At 46.7% G+C, this 23862-nt stretch overlaps 1 protein-coding gene across 1 annotated transcript in view; it reads left to right on the top strand.

Moving 5' to 3' along the window:
• GLG1 (golgi glycoprotein 1) overlaps positions 1–23862 on the top strand; it is a 127746-nt gene that overhangs the window by 76842 nt on the left and 27042 nt on the right. Inside the window, exons 7-12 of the mRNA XM_002711721.5 lie at positions 931–1114; positions 2111–2325; positions 10411–10532; positions 12255–12356; positions 15243–15396; positions 19935–20072. Coding sequence (XP_002711767.2) covers positions 931–1114; positions 2111–2325; positions 10411–10532; positions 12255–12356; positions 15243–15396; positions 19935–20072 — 915 coding nt within the window. The remainder of the gene's footprint in view (positions 1–930; positions 1115–2110; positions 2326–10410; positions 10533–12254; positions 12357–15242; positions 15397–19934; positions 20073–23862) is intronic.

Below are 23862 nucleotides of genomic sequence, written 5' to 3'. Positions count from 1 at the left end.
CCCAGGTGCATCTACAGGGAACTGGATTAGAAGCAGAACATCTAAGACTTGAACTGGTGTTCGTGTAGGATGCTGTTATCAAAGGTGGCAGCTTAACCCTCTGCACCACAGCACTGGCCCCATTATTGTGATCTCATACCAAAGTTCACATGACTAAGAACGCTTACCCTAAGTTAGATACTTGGGTTTACGTAAAGAAGCAAAGCACATTTGGCTGAAACTGAAAAAAAGCAGCTCTCATTTTGATATCTGGACAGTAAAAAGTTAGAGATTGATTTGTCTGGTAAATTAGAGGTTTTTGTATCAGAACCACACGGAGGCCAGCCCTACATTCACAGGCAGTTCAGGCTAACCAAACCAGGGAGTCTGGGTCATCCACTACCTAATTTCCAGCAGCTCTCTCATTAAGCATTTGCTTTACTGTTTGTTCTCTGTCCCTATGAGCGCAAGAATCTTTTATGGCTTCTGAAAGTAATTAATTTTATTATATCATTTACTTTCTTGTGCAACTTAAGACATGTTTCTCATTTCAGTTTCCTATATCATTTGCTATTGAACAGTTATACTGTGAAAGTATAGAATGGAACGTCTGGGTATTATTTCAGTGGCCACTTTGATCCTGGTAAAATTTATATCTCAGATATTGTTGAATAGCAAAACAATACTTTGTGTCAATGTGCTATGCTGGAGTCTACCAAATATTGATGTGTTTGGGATAACTGCTATCGTAGCAACAACCGGCAATTCACCATAGAATTCCAGAGCTGCTTGACTGTTGCCACAGTAGTTAAGCATGATCGTGCTGTGTCAACCACACCCAAGGAGAGGCGTTTTGGTAATGACTACAACTGATGCACAGCTGACTGTCCTGAAGGTACCTGGGAACTGTCTAAGGGCACTTACAGCTCTCTGCCTGTTCTCCTTCTTCAGTGTCGCGAAGCTCTAACAACTCGGCAGAAGCTGATTGCTCAGGATTACAAAGTCAGTTATTCATTGGCGAAATCCTGTAAGAGCGACCTGAAGAAATACCGGTGCAATGTGGAAAACCTGCCTCGGTCCCGGGAAGCCAGGCTCTCCTACCTTCTGATGTGCCTGGAGTCAGCCGTGCACAGAGGTGGCAGTCCATTTCTTTATCTGGGTTCATGCTCTAAAGCTTCTGGTTCCTGTAATGTTGGTTTTTTCCGATATTTGCTCTTTAGAGTATCTTTGATTATTCTTTTAAAGCTTCATTTGTTGGTTTGAAAAGCAGATTTATAAAGGTAGAGAGATAGAGAGGGATCTTCCATCCACTGGTTCACTTGCCAAATGCCTGCAACAGCCAGAGTCACGCCAGTCAGAAGCCAGGAGCTTCTTATGGGTCTCCCACATGGGTGTAGGGGCCCAAGGACTTGGACCATCCTCTGCTGCTTTCCCAGGCCACATCAGAGAGCTGGGTCGGAAGTGGAGCAGCTGGGACTAGAACCAGCATCCATATGGGATACCGGCATTGTGGGCAGTGGCTTTACCAACTAAGCTATAGTGCTGGCTCCATGAGTATCTCTGATTTTTTTAAAAAGCAAACTGCATCATTTTTAGGAGTGTCAGGGTAGCATGATTTAGCACATAAGCTTTGGATCAGAGAGACTCAGCTTCAAATTATGAGTTCAAATCTAAACTCAGTGGCTGGGTGACCGTTTTTTATTTTTTTGATCTCAGGTCTTCCCAGTGTGGCATTTAGGATTCAAAGAAGTGGGGGGAACTAAAGTGAGTATCTGAGGTGTAGTTTCTGCCACACTCTCTAACTGTATAGGCCAGTAGAGATTGTTGTTTGGCTTTGTTTTTACCATGATAGTTAATTTACTGGTGAGACTTCCATTGGCAAAGCTTTGCACTGTGTCAGCCTAGGAGTCTGAAGTCTGCATAGTACAAAACAGCGGCAGGATGAGTCTGAGTCTGGAGCCTGGGCTCACTTTACCCTGCTGAAGCTTTTGCTGAGTTCAAGCTTTTCGGTCTAGCTATTAGCATAGCTGCTGTTATTACCTTCCAGGTGGGAACACATACCTTTAATACTTGGTGACTGCTGCCCTTCATACTCACCCTCCGTCCTGCTGTGACTTTCACCCTAACCTAGGGCGACAAGTGAGCAGTGAGTGCCAGGGGGAGATGCTGGATTACCGGCGCATGCTGATGGAGGACTTTTCTCTGAGCCCTGAGATCATCCTAAGCTGTCGGGGGGAGATTGAACACCACTGTTCCGGCTTACATCGCAAAGGACGAACCCTGCATTGTCTCATGAAAGTAGTTAGAGGCGAAAAGGGCAACCTTGGAATGAACTGCCAGCAGGCGGTAAGGAAAATTTTTCTATTGGCATTTTGAAAGTCATGTCTTACCAGCTAAGTGGCCTCTTCCTGACATTGTCCAAAATTGGTTTATCTGGATCATTTATGACATCACAGTGAGCATCAGCTACTAAGGACCAGACATGGAATGTCATTTCCTCAGGCATATCTTAGTGAAAATGTGACATTTGCTGCAGAGCAGGAGGTTGAGCTTATAATAGAAAGGGTTATGAAAGAGAGCACATCAGTTTTGAAACCATACCATCTTTTCATGTTAGACTAGGTCATCTATGAATTGTAAGATCCTTCTTCCTTCACCGTAACTTTGCAGTCAATTCTATAAAGATAGCATACTTTTTTCTTTTTTTTTTTTTTTTTTTGACAGGCAGAGTGGACAGAGAGAGACAGAGAGAAAGGTCTTCCTTTTTTGTCGTTGGTTCACCCTCCAGTGGCTGCCGCGGCTGGCGCACTGCGGCCGGTGCATTGTGCTGATCCAAAGGCAGGAGCCAGGTCTCCCATGGGGTGCAGGGCCCAAGCACTTGGGCCATCCTCCACTGCACTCCCGGGCCATAGCAGAGAGCTGGCCTGGAAGAGGGGCAACCGGGACTAGAACCCGGTGTGCCGGCACCGCAAGGCGGAGGATTAGCCTATTGAGCCACGGCGCCGGCCAAGATAGCATACTTTGTTAGAGAAAATAGTTTTTCTTGATCCAAACTTCGTGAATAGTTAAATAGCTCCAGAACAGTTAGCTGATAGAAAGTTAACCGACTATCATAAATACAACATGTCTGTTACTGCTGTCCATGTTTTTTACTTTTTACTAGACAATTTTTTTTGGGGGGGGGGCAGGTAGAGTATAGACAGTGAGAGAGAGAGACAGAGAAAGGTCTTCCTTCCGTTGATTCACCCCCCAAATGCCCGCCACTGCCAGCGCTGCGCCGATCTGAAGCCAGGAGCCAGGTGCTTCCTCCTGGTCTCCCATGCGCGTGCAGGGCCCAAGCACTTGGGCCATCCTCCACTGCCTTCCCGGGCCACAGCAGAGAGCTGGACTGGAAGAGGAGCAACTGGAACTAGAACCAGCACCCATATGGGATGCCGGCACTGCAGGCAGAGAATTAACCAAGTGAGCCATGGCGCTGGCCCCTTACTAGACAATTTAAACGCCAGATGACATAGAAATGCCCTGTACTGTGAACTTTATTTTAGGAAGCACAACAGATCATTTAACTTTAGCTTTATGTCCTAAAGTAAAAAGTTGAGCTTCCCCTCAGAAAAACTTTTGAAAACCAGAATTAGTCTTTTATAGTTGTCATTTTTTAAAGATTTTATTTTATCTTTAAAGATTTTATTTATTTATTTATTTGAAAGGCAGAGTCACAGAGAGGCAGAGAGAGAAAAGTCTTCTATATGCTGGTTCACTCCTCAAATGGCCACAGTGGATGGAGCTGGGCCGATCTGAAGCCAGGAGCCAGGAGCTTGTTCAGGGCTCCAAGGACTTGGACCATCTTCTGTTGCTTTCCCAGGCCATAGCAGAGTGCTGGATCAGAAGTGGGACAGCCAGGACTGGAACCAGTGCCCATATGGAATGCTGGCACCGCAGGCGGTGCCTTTACCCACTATGCCACAGCACCAGCCCCAAGATTTATTTTATTTTTAGTAGAAAGGCAAGAGTTGGCCGGCGCCGCAGTTCAATAGGCTAATCCTCTGCCTGTGGCGCCGGCACACCGGGTTCTATTCCTGGTTGGGGCACCGGATTCTGTCCCGGTTGCTCCTCTTCCAGTCCAGCTCTCTGCTGTGGCCCAGGAAGGCAGTGGAGGATGGCCCAAGTGCTTGGGCCCTGCACCCGCATGGGAGACCAGGAGAAGCACCTGGTTCCTGGCTTCAGATCAGCAGCCATTGGAGGGTGAACCAACGGCAAAAGGAAGACTTTCTCTCTGTCTCTCTCTGTCACTGTCCACTCTGCCAAGAAAGCAAGCAAGCAAGAGAGAGAGAGAGAGAGAGAGAGAGAGAGAAAGAGAGAAAGAAAGGGGAAGGGAGAGGGAGAGGGAAGGGAGAGGGAGAGGAGAGGGAGAGGGAGAGGAGAGGGGGAGGGAGGAAGGGGGGGAGGGAGGAAGGAAGGCAGAGTTAATGGAGAAAAAGAAAGAAGCTAGACACCTTCAAATGGCCACAACAGCCAGGGCTGGGCCAGGCCTCAGGAGCCAGGAGCTTCATCCCAGTTTCCATGTGGTTGCAGGGGCTCAAGCACTTCAGCCATCTTCTGTTGCTTTCCCAGGCTCATTAGCAGGGAGCCAAATTGGAAGTAGAGCATCTGAGACACAAACCAGTGCCCATATGGGATGTCAGTGTTGCACTCAGCAACTTAACCCATTACACCACAACGCCAGTCACTATAGTTGACATTTTTATTGAAAACTGAATGTTCTGGAGCCGGCATTGTAGCGTAGTAGATTGGACTGCCACCTGCGACACCAGCACCCAATACAGGCACCAATCACATGCTCCACTTGCAATCCAGTTCTGTGCTCTTGGTCCTGGGAAAGCAGTGGAAGATGGCCCAAGTGCTTGGACTCCTAACTTCAGCCCGGCATAGCCTCAGCTGTTGTAGCCATCTGGGAAGTGAGCCAGAGGATGGAGAATCAATCTCTCTTTCTTCCTCCCTCCCATCCCTTCTCCCCCTCTCCTCTCCCTGTAACTCTGCCTTTCAAATAAATAAAAAATCTCTTTAAAAAAAAAGTTTGTTGAACTTCATTTTCCTGCTAATCATGTGAAATCAGAATTTTATATTCTAAAACAGGATTTTACAATCTGAAACACTAAATTTCCATAGAATTTTGCTGTGGAATAAAATTTCCTGTTAGTTTCTGACTCATCCTGACCCACCCAGAGTAGAGAGCAGCTCTGATGTGTGCACACGGACACACACACACATACGTGTCCCACACAGAGGTGGGAAGAACAGACCCTCGCTCCCCCTTCCCTGGAGCACCCAGCTTCTGGAAGACAGGCTGCAGGACTCTGCTGTGGTTTGAGCTTGTCCAGACGGGGCTCCTCTTGTTGATGACTGTTCCGGGGAACCTGCACATCAGCGTCTGCCCCGACGCCCAGATTAAATGAATCTGAAGACAGCCTGTGTGGTGTTGACATTTCATCGATAATTCATCATGCAGAGGTTGGGAGCAGTCAGGGGTCAGGAACAATCCTTATCTTTCTGCTGAGACTACATGTAAAGTATACAGAAAGAAAATAAGCTGGATTGACTTATTTCAAGGCATCAAGTTCACTTTAGGGCTTTTTGGAATTTAGCTTATTAAAAGAACAAGTGACTCAACAGCTAAGTACCTTTGAAGTCAACCTTTGTACCCCAAAAAGAAAGTGCTTCCCAAACCCAGAGGGTAGGGGCCGGCGCTTTGGCACAGCAGGTGAAAGCCGCCTGCAGTGCTGGCATCCCACATGGGCAGCAGTTTGAGTCCCGGCTGTTCTAGTTCTGATCTAGCTCCCTGCTAATGTGCCTGGGAGAGCAGCAGGAAATGGCCCAATGGGTAAACATGTGGGTACAGAGGCCCAAGTATTTGGCTTCAGATTGGCCCAGCTCCAGTTGTTGTGGCCATTTATGGAGTGATCCGGCAGATGGAAGATCTCTCTCTGTCTCTGTCTCCTTTCAAATAAATAAACAAATCTTTAAAAACAGAAACAAAAACCTAGAGAGTAATCTCAAATAGTAAAATGTATGGTTTTGCCCACAGTAATGTTAGGCAAGCAGGGAAAAAAAATTTAATTTTTTTTAAAAAGGTTTCTTTATTTGAAAAGCAGAGTTATATAGAGAGAAAGACAAAGAGAGGGAGAGACAGAGAGATCTTCCATCTGCTGGTTCATTTCCCAAGTGGCCACAATGGCCTGACCTGGACCAATCCAGAGACAGGAGCTTCTTCCGGGACTCCCACATGGGTGCAGGGGCTCACCCACTTGGGCCACCTTCCACTGCTTTCCCAGGAGCATTAGCAGGGAGCTGGATCAGAAGTGGAGCAGCGTGGACATGACCCAGCTGCATGTACATAGGGGATGCCGGCACCGTAGGCAGAGGCTTTAGCCCACTACACCACAGTTCTGGCCTTGAAAGTTTTCTTCCTTAATACAGCAGTTTTCAGTATCTGTCCGTGGTTGTCCATTCATTTTCCCAATTCTCTGCTTCGTGATCTCTGAACAAGTAGTGAACCATAAAGCATAAGAAAAATGACCCTCTTAATGAGCACATACTCCTCCAGATTTATCACGATCACGAATTATTAAGTTCTCTTCAGCTATGGCTGAACAAATCTGGGCCCACGCTCTCCCCGCCAGACATGGCTGCTTACAAGGCTCTGGAATAATCACATCTCTGCAGTGTTTCTCTGATTTTCCCAGGTGTGTTGGGCTGGAACAGATGTTTACTCATAAAGCAATTCACTTTTTTTAGTATTTATTTCTCCTGCTCTTGTCAGTGAATTGATGGCAACAGAGTCCCTTGAGTCATTAGCCTCTTATGCTCGATAGGGCATTCATTTTTATTTCTGTTTTGTTTTAATTTTATTTATTTGAGAGGCAGACAGAGAGGACTCCATCTTCTGGTTCACTGCCCAAACACCTACAGTTGCGAGGGCTGAGCCAGCTGAAGTCAGGAGCCAGAAATTCGTTCCATGTCTCCTGTGTGAGTGCCAGGAACCCAACTATTTGAGCCATCACCTGTTGCCTCCCGGGGTGCACAGTAGCAGGAAGCTGGAATCGGAAGCAGAACCAAGACTCAAACACAGGCATCCTAATGTGGCATTCAGGGCCTCTCAAGCAGCGTCTTGACCACTAGGCCACATGCCTAACACCACTCCCTCCTACCCCCATTTTCTCCTTTTAGTAACTGCAATCAGTACATTCACCGTGAATCTCAAAGTATGCCTGTTATGAAGGTTTGACTCTTGTGGTTCTTGCAAAGACTTACAGATGCCCATGTTGCTCCTAACTTTCTGTAGAAAATATGTAAATATTTTGGTTTTCTGTCAGCAAATGTCATAAAATTGTTAATAACTTGACCATCTTCTAACTCTCTACAGCATTTTGTAGCTTCTCCAAATTGCCACCAAGAATTACTGCAAATAACTTCCATCCTAGAATGTTAGAAATGTTTTGTATTTTTCTTACCTTGATAATTGGCCTTCTTTTAAGACAACAGAAGTCAATTGTTTGTTCTTCCCCTTTGATCTGCATTCTGATAAATCCGTGCAAGCACCAAGCCTTCCTCTTCTCCCCTGTGGGATCACAGGTCAGATGTGTGCAGGTCACAGGAGACGCCCGTAGAGGATAACTGCAGATGCAGAAGAGGCTCCACAATCTTTAACTTGGAAAAAACGATGGTAGTTTTCCAGATAGGCTTTCTGGGATTGAAAATTCCCCCCCCAAAACACCATCTGCTCCCCATCTGTAGAAATAATCATCTTTTATGTCTGTAAAATGCTTTGCAGTTTACCTGGTCTTTCCTTGCATATTATTATTTCTCATCTTCTGCAGTTGAGGAAACTCAAACTGTGAGCTTTATCAGCTCATCCGTGTTCTCAAAGCTAATGTCTGACAAAGCCAGAAATCTCGATAACACTTGGATCTTCTGGTCCCAGATGTAGAGCTTTTTACTCTGTATCCCAGCTGCCTCCTCAAAGATGGAAAACCAAACGCGAGTCACCTGTTCTCATGTCCCTTTGCTTTATAACATGACATAGGAGGGACCAAGCAACAGTAAATGATAAGGGCCATGTTCTCATTTCCAACTGAAGAAAGACAGGTATTTTTGTGTCTACTTAGAATGAACAAGCTTTGGTTTATGTGTTGGTTATGTCAAAATAGATGAGGAAAAAAATGGTAAATTATAAGCTTTATGTTCTTGGTTCTAATAATTAATATTTCTGCAAGTTAAAATAAATACCATCTGTTTTTAATAAGGTAAAGGACATTTGTTTTTTGTTTTTCTTAAGATTTATTTATTTATTATTATTTTCTTTTTTTGACAGGCAGAGTTAGACAGTGAGAGAAAGAGACAGAAAGATCTTCCTTCTGTTGGCTCACCCCCCAAAATGGCTGCTACGGCCGGCACACTGCACCGATCCGAAGCCAGGAGCTGGGTGCTTCCTCCTGGTCTCCCATGCAGGTGCAGGTCCCAAGCACTTAGGCCATCCTCCACTGCCCTCCCAGGCCAAGCCAGAGAGCTAGACTGGAAGAGTAGCAACCGGGACAGAACCCGGCGCCCCAACCGGGACTAGAACCCAGGGTGTGGGCACCGCAGGCGGAGGATTAGCCAAGTAAGCCGTGGTGCCGGCCTATTTATTTATTTTAAATGCAAAATGACAGAGACCTTCCATCTGCTGGTTCACTCCCCAAATGCATGCAACAGCAAGGGCTAGGACAGGCTGAATCCAGGAGCCAAGAACTCCATTCAAGTCTCCTGCATAGATGACAGAAACTCAAAATACAAAAGCCATCATTTGCTGTTTCCCAGTTGCTTTATGGCGCAGTTAGGCTTGCAACCAAGCACTCTGACACAGGATGCAGTAATCTCAGGACCCAGGACAATTTGTTTTTATTATTTTTTAACATCTACACAGATTGTTTACTTAAGGCCTTGTATTTGTCCTCGTACATATAACATATCAGAGCACAAAAACCCATGCCGTCTGGCTCTTAAAATACAAGACACGGGCCGGTGCTGTGACGTAGTGGATAAAGCCGCTGCCTGCAGTGCTGGCATCCCATAAGGGTGCCAGTTCAGGACCGGCTGCTCCACTTCTGATCCAGCTCTCTGCTATGGCCTTGGAAAATAGTAGATGGCCCAAGTTCTTGGGCCTCTGCACCCGCATGGGAGATCTGGAGGAAGCTCCTGGCTCCTGGCTTCAGATTGGTGCAGCTCTGTCCATTTCGGCCATCTGGGGAGTGAATCAGCGGATGGAAGACCTCTCTTCCTCTCTCTCTGCCTCTGTCTCTCTGTAGCTATTACTTTAAAATAAATAAATAAATCTTTAAAAAAAATACAAGACACCTAAGAACAGTAGTCCATGTTCATTGATTGGGGTCATCTAAAAGTCTTTATAAGCATTCTAGGTGTGAATTCAAAATTTCCATGGGTCTGTCTTAAGGACTTTTTTTTCTTCAGTATTTCTATTCCCTTATTTTCCTTGTACTTAAAAAAAATTGTCATTATGCCATGTAATGTCCAATTTTCATCACTTGGCTCATGCTGTTCCTTGAATAGTTATGTGACGTTGGTTTTTAACACCAGTGTCATTGAATCAAATTTCACATTTTATGTCCTTTGGACCAAATTAGATCTCTGGAATTGTCTTAGTTCTTCTCCACTCACTCCTGACTTCACCCTGAGTCTCAGATTTGCAATCTGATTAACAAGTAGGCAGATAATTGCACAGTTGTGATTATAAAAACCTCTTGTTTTACAGATGTCCTGGCATGGTTCAGGACAGGTAGATAAGCAGTCCCCCACAGTGATTTAACCTGAAAACATTGCAACAAGGCAGATAAGCTGCCTTGGGAAGTATCTGGTGAGAGCTCTTCAGTTTGCCTGGTGACATCTGCAGCACCTTGTCAGAGCACACTGATAGCTTAGGCTGAGCAGCTGATTTTTTTTTTTATTTATTTATTTTTGATAGGCAGAGTGGACAGTGAGAGAGAGAGAGACAGAGACAGACAGAGAGAAAGGTCTTCCTTTGCCATTGTTCACCCTCCAATGGCCGCCGTGGCCGGCGCACCACGCTGATCAGAAGGCGGGAGCCAGGTGCTTCTCCTGGTCTCCCATGGGGTGCAGGACCCAAGCACTTGGGCCATCCTCCACTGCCTTCCCAGGCCATAGCAGAGGGCTGGCCTGGAAGAGGGGCAACCGGGACAGAATCCGGCGCCCCGACCGGGACTAGAACCCCGTGTGCCGGCGCCGCAAGGCGGAGGATTAGCCTAGTGAGCCGTGGCGCCGGCTCAGCAGCTGATTGTGTGAAGAGAGGACACTGTTCTTCCCTGGGGCTTCAGTGACTTCCTTCCTTTCTTCTCATTTTACTTTTTTTTTTTAACACAGCTTCAAACACTGATTCAGGAGACTGACCCTGGTGCTGATTACCGCATTGATCGAGCTTTGAATGAAGCCTGTGAATCCGTGATACAGACAGCCTGCAAACATATAAGATCTGGAGACCCAATGTAGGTTTTCTCATTTCTGGCATTAATTCATATTGTGTTTCATTGACAGCAGAGAACATTCCCTCCAATGACTTTTGGGTGCTTTACATCTTCCCTGAAATTTTGTTGAACCAGAAACACACATACCAACTTTTGTCAAAACTAGTATTGGAGTTAGAACTTTAAGTCTGTGACGAAGAGACGCCTAAACCCAGCAGTGTGATGATGCTTGTTGACAGTGATTGAGCATGTATGGACCTGTGCTATATGTTAAGTCACTAAATAATTTCATTTAGTAGTCAAGTAAACATGAGAAAAACACTCAGGATAAAATGATACATAGGTTGGTGCCCTGTACTTTTCATCTGGTTTGTATATTGACTCATTGTTTGCACTAGCTGCTTAGTAATCATTAGAAAATGGTCAATTATAACTGAAATAGGAAACAAAATCTGATACTTGTTGTAGATGGTCATGGAAAAAATGAATACTGGACTTTCATCCAAGAACTAGGAAGGCTGAATAAGTGCTATAAGAAACTATTCTATTCCCATGCATTACTTTTATTTCATATGGTATGAAAACAGCTCTTAAAATCAAGTTGCAAATAAGGACAGGTTTCCCATTCTGCAAAAATCTTTTTAGCCTGCAGCTGGCTGTATCCAAAGGCAAAAATAGCATGTAGTCCGTGTTTATTATTGTGCTGTACAGAAATTCCTGCTGCCCATGCTGGGCTGGAGAACTGAAAAACCATGACCATTTTCCTTAATTTTTTTAAAAAGATTTTATTTTTTTAATTTGAAAGGTAAAATGACAAACAAAAAGAGAGACAGAAATCTATACTTCACTCCCCAAATGGACCCAGTGATCAGGGATGGGCCAGACCGAAGCCAGGAGCTCAGAACTCTATCCAGTTCTCCCACGTGGGTGGTAGAGGCTGAAATACTTGGGCCATCATCTGCTGCCTTGCTAGGTGCATTATCAAGGAGCTAGATTGGAAATGGAGCGGCAGGGCTTCCAACCCACTCTGTTATGGGTTGCTGGCATCATAGGCAGCAGCTTAACCCGTGGTGCCACAACACCAGCTCCTGTCCTTAATGTTTTTTGTGTGGTTGGAGAAGATAGACAATTCTTAAGACTAATTAAGATTTTTTTTATCAATATAAAGATAGCAATAGCAACCAAAAGAGGGGAGAGCAGAGGGAAGAAGGACAGATTACAGTAGATGGAAGATATTTTCATCGAAATACAATGTGTGAACTTTTTCTGGGTCCTGATTTAATTGAATATGTAAAAAGACAGATAATGGGAAATTTTTGACAAATAACAAAATATTATGTGATGTTAGGGATTTTTTTAAAATTTCTTGATAGTGTACCAATGGTGTTATATTCTCATATTTTAGAGGAACATTCTGAAGTGTATGGTGTGTGGAATTTGCATCAGAGTATCAGCAAGGGAACACACCCACACACGCACACAACTTGGCCATAGGTTGATAAAGCTATAGAGAAGAAAGGTGACTATCATATGACTCTCTGCTAATGTGTGTGTTGGAAATTTTCCTTATCAGCAGTTAAAAATAAAGTGACTGCACACAGATCTTGTGCATGCTGAGTCCTAAGTGCTAAGTGGCTCTGAAGTTGATGACAGTGTCGCTGTCAGGTTCAGTTAACTTGAGTGATCGCAGGAAAATAAATCCAGAATACTTAGCTCTTGCAATTCCACTCTTTTTGCGGCTAGGATCCTCTCTTGCCTAATGGAGCATTTGTACACAGAGAAGATGGTGGAAGACTGTGAACACCGTCTCCTAGAGCTGCAGTATTTCATCTCCCGAGATTGGAAGTGAGTATTTTAAAGAAAGAGCAAGTATATTGCCTCAGCATGTTCCCCTGTTTTGTCACTGTTACCTGTATATTTTGAAATAATCAGCAGCGAATTACTTTCGTTAAGTTCTAAGGCAGCTAACATCCTTTATCCACCCCACCCCCCACAAGACACCTATTCTGGTTTTTTTTTTTTTTTAATATTTTATTTTATTTATTTGACAGGCAGTTACAGATAGAGAGAGAAAGAGAGAAAGGTCTTCTCTCTGCTGGTTCACTCCCAAGTGGCCACAATGGGCAGAGCTGTGCGGATCTGAAGCCAGGAGCCAGGTGCTTTTTTTTTTTTTTTTTTTTTTTGACAGGCAGAGTGGACAGTGAGAGAGAGAGAGACAGAGAGAAAGGTCTTCCTTTGCCGTTGGTTCACCCTCCAATGGCCGCCGCGGCCAGCGCGATGCGACCGGCGCACCGCGCTGATCCGATGGCAGGAGCCAGGAGCCAGGTGCTTTTCCTGGTCTCCCATGGGGTGCAGGGCCCAAGCACCTGGGCCATCCTCCACTGCACTCCCTGGCCACAGCAGAGAGCTGGCCTGGAAGAGGGGCAACCGGGACAGAATCTGGCGCCCCGACCAGGACTAGAACCCGGTGTGCCGGCGCCGCTAGGCGGAGGATTAGCCTAGTGAGCTGCGGCGCCGGCCCGGAGCCAGGTGCTTTTTCCTGGTCTCCCACGTGGGTGCAGGGCCCAAGGACTTGGGCCATCCTCCACTGCCCTCCCGGGCCACAGCAGGGAGCTGGAGTGGAAGAGAAGCAACCGGGACTAGAACCGGCGCCCAATATGGGATGCCGGCGCTGCAGGTGGAGGATTAACCTAGTGCACCACGGCGCCGGCCCTGAAACCTATTCTTCATTGCGCTCAACTCAGTCTCTAAAAGCAGAGTCAGCCCACTACCAGTCTTTGCACTACCTTAGAAGTCAGGGTTAAAATGTTCTGATACCACAAAGATCTCTCAACAATTCTGACACGGGGTGGGGGGTGCAAAAGCATCTGCAGATATGACTAAGAAGATAATAGTGCATTTGTATCTTTATTGATTTGTACAGAGTATGGGAATTGGCTTTTGTTATAAGCTTCTTATCAGTAAGTGTCAGTTTGATTCTCTAATTCCCTTTTCATCCTGTTAGCAAAAAAGCGGGGCTGGGGTGCGGGGGGGGGGGGGGGGGAATGCAGCATGAAATCAGTGCAAGGTCATTTTTACTGTTTCCAGTTCTTTGGCCTCAGCCCCTCCTCACCTCCAGGGCAGCCGGTTACCTCTGACTGCTGCTCCTACTCCCTGAGGTCAGCCCTCTGTTGTCTGAGCCATAGGACTGTGGTCTGTAACTTTCTCTGGTGATGCACATGTTTTTTTTTCTTTTTTTTTCTTTTTTTTGACAGGCAGAGTGGACAGTGAGAGAGACAGAGAGAAAGGTCTTCCTTTGCCATTGGTTCACCCTCCAATGGCCGCCGCGGCCGGCGCGCTGCGGCCGGAGCACCGCGCTGATCCGATGGCAGGAGCCAGGAGCCAGGAGCCAGGTGCTTTTCCTGGTCTTCCATGGGGTGCAGGGCCCAAGCACCTGGGCCATCCTCCACTGCACTCCCTGGCCACAGCAGAGAGCTGAACTGGAAGAGGGGCAACCGGGACAGAATCCGGCGCCCCAACCGGGACTAGAACCCAGTGTGCTGGCGCCGCTAGGCGGAGGATTAGCCTAGTGAGCCGCGGCGCCAGCTGCACATGTTTTACCCACATGTGGAAAGAGCTCACTTGAGGCCGGCGCCGCGGCTCACTAGGCTAATCCTCCGCCCTGCGGCGCTAGCACACCGGGTTCTAGTCCCAGTCGGGGCGCCGGATTCTGTCCCGGTTGCCCCTCTTCCAGGCCAGCTCTCCGCTTTGTCCAGGGAGTGCAGTGGAGGATGGCCCAAGTGCTTGGGCCCTGCACCCGCATGGGAGACCAGGAGAAGCACCTGGCTCCTGCCATCGGCAGCGCGGTGCGCTGGCCGCAGCGCGGAGGCCATTGGAAGGTGAACCAACGGCAAAGGAAGACCTTTCTCTCTCTCTCTCACTGTCCTCTGCCTGTCAAAAAAAAAAGAGTTCACTTGAAAATTAATGATTTTTTTGTTTCTGGGATTTCAGCTTAGCTTGAAAAGGACTAAAGAAAGCCCGGCAGCATTTTCCCTGTGCTTGCTCGGGCCATCGGAGTTTACTGAGTGTACCACATTGATCAAAATCATGTTTTTCTTCTTCTCTTTAATACCTTCCCTCCTCAACAAAAAAGTGCTTTGTAGTGTTGAAAACCACTCGGTGACCAGGAGCCCCTCCTCCCAGTAAATAACCCTCCCTTGAAGTTGACAATACATTGTGGACAGAATTAAACATCCACGGGTCTCATTTCAGGGAGAAGCAGGCTCATTGCCTAACCCACTGCCCCTAGATTGTAAGTTAAATGTCAGGTTCTGTAAAGTAGTGAGCATATTCTGGTGAACTACAGATCAACTGGGAAGAATGCTTTTATGAGGAAGTTGGGTCAGAGGCTGTTTATCTTACCATTTTCTAATCTCACTGAATTTCAAGTAAGGTTGAACCTCATTTGTTCTTAGAAAAAGTACTTCATAAAAAGTTGTGAGTTTCCTGATGGTGGCTATACCCCTGGTTTTTTATGTTCAGCAGGGCATGTGTGTGCTGAGTCTGTGACAGTGTTAGTACCTCACATAGCCAAGGTAGCATCTTTGAGGTAAAACTTTTGAAGTCTTCTCTCTGGGCTTCTCTGGAGGTGATTATCAGTGAGTACACGAGCAAGTACTGGTGCAAACCCGGAGCATCTATAAGAAGGGGAAGTACAGTAAACAGTGTTACCCCTGGACTCTCACCTTACAGGCTGGACCCTGTCCTCTACCGCAAGTGCCAAGGAGATGCTTCACGTCTTTGCCACACGCACGGCTGGAATGAAACCAGTGAACTCATGCCTCCGGGAGCCGTGTTCTCCTGTTTGTATAGACATGCCTACCGCACCGAGGAGCAGGGAAGGAGGGTATGTGGTCCATATTGGCTTCATTTCTTCTTACCATCACATGTGTTTTTTAATAGTTTGCTGTATCTTCTGATTTCTCTCATCCGAGGAAGACTACTTAGTGTATTCAGTGGGGAGGGGTTGCTGTACTGTCAGAAGCCTCTTCATTCAGTGAGTGTGCCTGCACTTGCTCCACCAGCTTCTGACTTGATGTTTTTAGCAAAGTGATTGGGGGAAGACTTCCAGGTTTTTTTCTTTAAATTACCGAAATCTGAATCACAAATGGGCAATTAAATTCTGCTGCCCTAACTTTATTTAGCTTCAAAGATCCATTAGAAGCTTTTAGCCAGGATACAAATGGTTCTGTACGCTTCTGCTCTTGGCAGTTAGCTCATAATGCGGTATTGATGAGACTTCCCTGACAACTCTGCAGAAGCCTCCATCCACACGCAGTCTCTTTACCTGTCCGCCCCGACTGCTGCCTTTCACAGAATAGTCCAGTGTGCTTGGCCCTGGTGCTGTGCTGACATGCTGGTGCTTTGAGATACTGAATTGTGGCTCCTTCCTGCTTTGTTACATAAACTGGCGATGGTATTACTTTGCATGCACGTGTGTAAAAACCTCTTCTGAGCTTCACGCAGAACCATTTTGTCTGGGACTTACTGCGGCCACTCAGTAGGAAGCAGTATCATGTTTCAGTAGCTGCACACCTGACCCAGTTTTCATAGGGCTGTGTACGAAAGCCTGGGAATTTGTCGTTACTTTTTTCTTTGTATAATGACCCTCTTATTAACCACAGGGCCTCCCAAATTCCAGCATCCTGCTAGGCACTAGAATGAAAATTTTCTCCTCTTAGAATTGATGAAAGGATTGGAATGTGGTGCATAAGCTGTTTTTCTAAATGGAGCAGAATTGCACATAACATAAGATTTACTGTTTTAAAGAATGTCAGTGGTTTTCATTATATTCACACAACGTTGTGTGACTGCAACCTCTGTCTAGTTTCAGAACTTTCCATGACTCCAAAAGGAACCCCTGTGCCCAGTCTCTTTCTTTCCTGTCCTCAGTGTGTAGGCTTCTCATGACAGACACCGGCTATACCTGTCAATGCCAGCTTGCTTGCTTGCTCGCTCGCTCGCTCTCTCTTTTAAAAGATTTTATTTATTTATTTGAGAGGTAGAGTTACAGACAGTGAGAGGGAGTCAGAGAGAAAGGTCTTCTTCCACCTGTTGCTTTACTCCCCAGCTCAGCTGGAGCTGAGCTGATCCAAAGCCAGGAGCTTCTTCCGGGTCTCCCACGCAGCTGCAGGAGCCCAAGCACTCGGGCCATCTGTAACTGCTTTTCCCAGGCCATAGGAGAGAGCTGGATCAGAAGAAGGGCAAGCAGGACTTGAACTAGCACCCATATGGGATTCTAGCACAGCAGGCAAAGGCTTAGCCCATTACCCCATAGCGCGAGCCCCCAATGACAGCGTTCTGCTAATTCTGCCTGACTCATCTGGAAGAGTCTGGTCCTGCTCCTGTGGGTGCCTCAGTTCTCCTGAACCAAGTATGTATTCTCTCCAGAACTGGATCTGGCATTCCACTCCACGTTCATAGAATAACAAAGTAATTTTGCTAAACAAGCGAAAAACTTTCTTTTTTTCTTTTTCTTTTTTTAAATTTATTTGACAGAGTTATAGACAGTGAGAGAGAAAGACAGAGAGAAAGGTCTTCCTTCCGTTGGTTCACTCCCCAAATGGCTGCTACGGCCGGTGCTGCGCCAATCCGAAGCCAGGAGCCAGGTGCTTCTTCCTGGTCTCCCACGTGTGTGCAGGGGCCCAAGCACTTGGGCCATCCTCCGCTGCCCTCCCGGGCCACAGCAGAGAGCTGGACTGGAAGAGGAGCAACCGGGACTAGAACCCGGCGCCCATGAGATGCCAGCGGCGCAGGCAGAAGATTAACCAAAAGAGCCATGGCACTAGCCCCCCAGAAAACTTTCTAATCTCACTGAATCCAATTCATTTTTTCAGGATCCTCTCAGAATAGGATGTAGTTCTGTGAGTAGTATATTAAAAAATGCGATGTGTATAATTGCACTCCTGGAGACAGGGACCGTGACAAACCTCCTAGAACACTTAATTCTTTATCTGGAAGAAATTAGAGCTATGAAGTATGGGAAACACTCCCTGATAACAGATTTGATCTAGTGTCTTCGTGGATAGGAGCATATCAGAAAATTCATGGAGGGGCCAGCGCTGTGGTGTAGTGAGTAAAGCCACTGCCTGCTGTGCCGGCATCTCACGTGGGCACCAGTTTGAGTCCTGGCTGCTCCACTTTTTTTTTTTTTTTTTTTTTTTTAATTTATTTATTTAAAAGGCAGAGCCACAGAGAGGCAGACTCAGAGAGAGAGAAATCTTCCATCTGCTAGTTCACTCCCCAGATGACTGCAACAGTTGGAGCTGTGCCAGTCTGAAGCCAGGAGCTTCCCCCAGTTCTCCCATGCAGGTGTAGTGGCCCAAGGACTTGGGCCATCCTCTACTGCTTTCCCAGGCCACAGCAGAGAACTGGATCAGAAGTGGAACAGCCGAGACTTGAACCATACGTGATTCCAGCACTGCAGGCGGCGGCCCCACCCACTACGCCACAGCACCAGCTCCTGCTCCACTTCCGATCCAGCTCTCTGCTGTGGCCTGAGAAAGCAGTAGAAGATGGTCCAAGTCCTTGGAACCCTGTGTCCCCGTAGGAGACCCGGATGAAGCTCCTGGCTCCTGGCTTTGGATCTGGCCATTGTGGCCATTTGGGGAGTAAACCAATAGATGGAAAACCTCTCTGTCTCTCTCTGCCCCTGCCTCTCTGTAACTTTGCCTTCAAATAAATAAATAAATCTTATAAAAAGAAAATTCATGGAAACTGGAATTAAAAGGTAAGTTAATTATGGTTCAGAAAAGTTTGAAATCCACATATCCAGGTGCTGTTTATAACATTCGAGAGGGGCCAGCACTGTGGTATAGTGGATAAAGGTGCCGCTTATGGCACCAGCATCCCATGTGGGCACCAGTTCAAGTCCCAGCTGCTCCATTTCCGATCAAGCTCCCTGCTGATGGACCTGAGAGGGGTGCAGAGGATGGCCCAGGTGCTTGGGCCCCTGTACCTACGTGAGAGACCTGGAGGAAGCTACCAGCTGTTACCTGGCTCCTGGCTCTTGGCTCCTGCTCTTCAGACGAGCACACCTCAGGCCATTGTTGCCATTTCAGGAGCGGGGCAGTGGATGGAAGATCTCTGTCTATCTCTCCCTCTCTCTCTCTCTAACTCTTCCTTTCAAATAAATAAATGAATATTTTTTTAAAAACTTGTAGAAGGGGGCCAGCACTGTGACACAGTAGGTTAATCCTCCTCCTGCAGCACTGGCATTCCATATAGGTGCCGGTTCTAGTTCTGGTTACTCCACTTCCAATCCAGCTCTCTGCTGTGGCCTGGGAAAGCAGTAGAAGATGGCCCAGGTGCTTGGGGTCCTGTACCCATGCAGGAGACCTGGGAGAAGCTCCTGGCTCCTGGCTTTGAATCGGCTCAGCTCCAGCCGTTGGCAGCCATTTGGAGAGTGAACTAGTGGATAGAAAACCTTTCTCTCTGTCTCTCCTTTTCACTGTCTGTAACTCTACCTCTCAAATAAATATATAAATCTTTAAAAAAAATTGAGGAAAACAGCAATTAAATAAATATAGGGGCCGGTGCTGTGGCTCACTTGGTTAATCCTCCACCTACAGCGCCAGCATCCCATATGGGTGCTGGTTCTAGTCCCAGTTGTTCCTCTTCCAGTCCAGCTCTCTGCTGTGGCCCGGGAGGGCAGTGGACGACGGCCCAAGTGATTGGGCCCCTGCACCCGCATGGGAGACCAGGAGAAAGCACCTGGCTCCTGGCTTCAGATCGGTGCAGCACCAGCCATAGCGGCCATTTGGGGAGTGAACCAGCGGAAGGAAGACTTTCTCTCTCTCTCTCTCTCTCTCTCTCTCTCTCTCTCTCACTGTCTGTAACTCTACCTGTCAAATAATTAATAAATAAATAAATTTTAAAAAAGAAAGCATTCATGGGAAATGCATCTTATTGAAAAACTATAGATTTCCTTTTTTTTTAAGATTTTTTTTTTTTTTATTTGAAAGGTGAGTTGCAGAGAGCGATAGCTAGAAATAGAGAGGTCTTCTATCTGCTGGTTCATTTCACAAATAGCCACAATGGCAATGGCTGAGCCAAGCTGAAACCAGGAGCCAGGGGCTTTATCCAAGTCTCCCATGTGGGTGGCAGGGGCAGAAGGACTCGGACCATCTTCTCTGCATTTCCCAGGTATATTAGCAGGGAGCTAGATTGAAAGTGGAGCAGGCGGGGACTTCAAGTGGCACCCATTTGGGATGCTGGCATTGCACGTAGAAGCTTAACCTGCCACGCCTCAACACTGGCCCCTAGATTTCAAATTATTTGCACCAACATAAATTTATCTTTTAATTTCATTTTCCATGAACTTTCAAAGTACTCTCACGTTTGATCTGTTCCATTAAAGTCGTTTACTCACTCTGTCTCATGCAGCTCTCTCGGGAGTGCCGAGCTGAAGTCCAGAGGATCCTACACCAGCGGGCCATGGATGTTAAACTGGACCCTGCCCTGCAAGATAAGTGCCTGATTGATCTGGGAAAATGGTGTAGTGAGAAGACAGAGACCGGACAGGTAGGTGACACAGCTTCCTGTCTGCTTTTTAGTAACTGTGCTGATGACGCTTTTATGTAGAAGTCAAACACTGTGGAGTCCAGGTCTGTGCTGCATTCACAGATACAATTTGCTGTGTTCTTCAGTATTCTCCCTAGAAGAAGTTCTAGAAGCCAGTTTGTTATTAGGTTATGGTTACCATATTTTGGATTCAATTACTTCCCCTCTTTTCTGTTGCCTCTTAGAAAACTTAGAACCAAAGGTATGGTCTGTTTCTAACCAAGACTTTTTGATAGCCATTTTTGTACTAAGCTTACCGCTGGTTCCTCCTGCTTTCCTTGACATATTTTCCTTTTTATTTTTTTTAGGTTATTGGTAATCCACTTTATATTGTCTTTTTCTTACTTTAACAAGCCACAGCAAGTCCTTCTGAGTAAGGAGAGTATCGGTGCATACAACTGTGTATAAAGACTGGTCTGCATAAATAGTGTGGAGTCCTAGAACAGCACTACCAGACAGGTGGAAGTGGAGTTATTTTCTCAGTTTGATCTTAGCTAGACATTTACTCCATTCCATTCTGACCTCTCCATACAGGAAAGTGGAAAGAAAGAGGCAGTCTCACCCCACCTCCCAGTAGTTACCTGCGTGTTGTGAGTAGTTTCTGGAATGATATGCCTAGTTCAGGGAAAGAAGCCAAAAAATGCATTAGTGCCAGTTGCATAGAAAAGTAGCCTATCCTCCATCTTACTTTAAAATGGAGGATAGGAGTAGGCATTTGGGGTATGTGTTAAGACACTGTTGGAATACTCACATCCCATATCAGAGTACCTAAGTTTGAGCCCCAGATCTGCCTCTAGTTCCGCACCCTTATTTTTTTTTTTAAAGATTTATTTATTTATTTGAAAGAGTTACCGAGAGAGGAGAGGCAGAGAGAGAGCGAGAGAGGTCTTCCATCTGCTGGTTCACTCCCCAATTGGCTGCAACAACCGGAGCTGGGCAGATTCGAAGCCAGGAGCTTCTTCTGGGTCTCCCATGTGGGTACAGGGGCCCAAGCACTTGGGCCATCTTCCACTGCTTTCCCAGGCCATAGCAGAGAGCTGGGTCAGAAGTGGAGCAGCTGGGACTCGAACCGGCACCCATATGGGATGCCAGCACTGCAGGAGGTGGCTTTACCCACTATGCCACAGCACCAGCCCCTCAGCTCCCTTCTAATGTACACCCTGGAAGGCAGTGGATGATGATGGCTTAAGTACTTGTATAGCTACCACCTGCGTGGGAGACCAGGATCGAGTTCCTGGATCCTGGCTGCAGCCTGGCCCAGACCTGCCAGTTATGGCCATTTGGAGAGTGAAATGGCAGATGAAAAATCATTCTCTCTGCTTTCAAATAAATAAAAAATTTTAAAAGTAAAAAATGAAGAATAGGCTAAAAATTGAATAGGGAATACTGGGCCCCCACTGCTCAACAATGGCCACTGAAAGCCTGGAAAGTGACACAAGAACCGAGTTCTCAGAACTCTGGAGTGGATTTCGCAGTCTACAGCCATCGGGAGAATGTTTCAGACAGAAGCTGTGCCCCTGAGTGAGTGAAGTGCTGTTCCAGGAGATCCCAGGATGGCAGTGGAGGGCGCTCACTGCTCTAGGCTGGGGAAGATATTTCAGGCTCCATCTGAACACAGAGTGATGAGCAATGAGGAGTAGCTGTTTGTTTAAAGCTACATAAATACTAGACCAAGAAATTAACTTAGGCGTATGTACCAATGCAGAACCCCCTCTGAAATTAGAGTATTATAAAGTGACATTGAGGCGTATGTACCAATGCAGAACCCCCTCTGAAATTAGAGTATTATAAAGTGACATTGAGGTGCCAGCGCTGTGAGGTAGCAGGTGAAGCCATCACCTGCAATGCCAACATCCCATATGGGTGCCGGCCGAGTCCCAGCCGCTCCACTTCCAATCCAGCTCCCTACTAGTGGACCTGGGAAAGCAGTGGAGATGGCACAAGTCCTTGGGAGACCCAGCTGCAGCTCCTGGCTTCAGCCTGCCCAGCCCTGGCCATTGTTGCTATTTGAAGAGTGAACCAGAAGATACAAGATCTCTCTCTCTCTTTCATTCTCCCTCTCTCTCTGTAACTCTGCCTTTCAAATAAACAAAATAAATGGTTTTTTTTTGTTTTGTTTTGTTTTGTTTTGTTTTTTTAAAGTTACACTGAAAAAAAAAAATGGGACCAGCATTGTGGTGCGGTGGGTTCAGCCCTGCTTGCAACCTCTGTGTCCCATATCGGAGTGCCAGTTCGAGTCCTGGCTATTCTAGTTCTGATCCATCTCCTGGCTAATATGCCTGAGAAAGCAGTGGAAGATGGCCCAAGTGCTTGGACCCTTGCCACCCGCCTACATGGGAGACCAAGTCACATGTACCAGAATTGGCCATTTAGAGAAGCAACATGGCTATCTATGCAGATCAGTTGAGGATAGGAATATAATTTTCAGTAGTCTGCTTCCTGATCCTGCTAGAGTTCTGTTGGGTATATTGTTAGAAAATATCTATAGTTGGGGCTGGTGCTGTGGCAGAGTGGGGAAAGCTGCCGCATACAGTTGCCAGCATCCCATATGGGTGCTAGTTCGAGTCCCAGCTGCTCCACTTCCAGTCTAGCTCTCCTCTGTGGCCTAGGAAAGCAGTAGAAGATGGCCCAAGTCGTTGGGTCCCTGCACCTCTGTGGGAGACTTGGAGGAAGCTCCTGGCTCCTGGCTTTGGATTGGCACAGCTCTGGCCATTGTCGCCAATTGGGAAGTGAACCAGTGGATGGAAGACCTCTCTCTTTCTGCTTCTCTTTCTGTGTATAACTCTGACTTTCAAATAAATAAATCTTTTTTTAAAGATTTTATTTATTTGAGAGATAAAGTTACAGACAGTGAGAGGGAGAGATAGAGAGAAAGGTCTTCCTTCCGTTAGTTCACTCCTCAAATGACCGCAATGGCTGGAGCTGCGCCAATCCGAAACCAGGAGCCAAGTGCTTCTTCCCAATCTCCTACACGGGTGTAGGGGCCCAAACACTCAGGCCATCCTCCACTGCTTTCCCAGGCCACAGTAGAGAGCTGGATTGGAAGAGGAGCAGCTGGGACTAGAACCAGCACCGCAGGCAGAGATTAACCTACTGCACCACGGCATTGGCCCCTCAAATAAATAAATCTTTAAAAAAAAAAAGAGGCCGGCGCCGCGGCTCAATAGGCTAATCCTCCACCTAGCGGTGCCGGCACACTGGGTTCTAGTCCCAGTCGGGGCACCAGATTCTTTCCCGGTTGCCCCTCTTCCAGGCCAGCTCTCTGCTGTGGCCTAGGAAGGCAGTGGAGGATGGCCCAAGTGCTTGGGCCCTGCACCCCATGGGAGACCAGGAGAAGCACCTGGCTCCTGCCTTCAGATCAGCGCGGTGTGCTGGCTGCAGCGCGCCAGCCATGGCAGCCATTGGAGGGTGAACCAACGGCAAAAGGGAAGACCTTTCTCTCTGTCTCTCTCTCTCACTGTCCACTCTGCCTGTCTAAAAAAAAAAAAAAAGGAAAGGAAAATACCTGGTTTAGCTTTATGCTGCCTCGGCCCTATGAAACAAGGACTGTGGTGATTCAGAAACTTAGGGACCAGTTTACTCCCAATAGTGTAGTGCATTTTCCTTCTGTTTGTTTTTCTTCTACAATGGCTATTTTGTAATTCCTACAATCCATCTTCTCCCTTCTGATTCTGATTCTTATGGGATAGTCAGTAAATTAAACTTGACCCCTTAAACAGAGCACTTCACAGAGAAATAGGTGTTGGTTGTA

The sequence above is a fragment of the Oryctolagus cuniculus genome, chromosome 18 (genome assembly GCF_964237555.1).
Source record: "Oryctolagus cuniculus chromosome 18, mOryCun1.1, whole genome shotgun sequence".
Classification (NCBI taxonomy): Eukaryota; Metazoa; Chordata; class Mammalia; order Lagomorpha; family Leporidae; genus Oryctolagus; species Oryctolagus cuniculus.
Note: the sequence above shows the minus strand (reverse complement) of the source record. Positions and strands in the feature narration are given on the sequence as shown.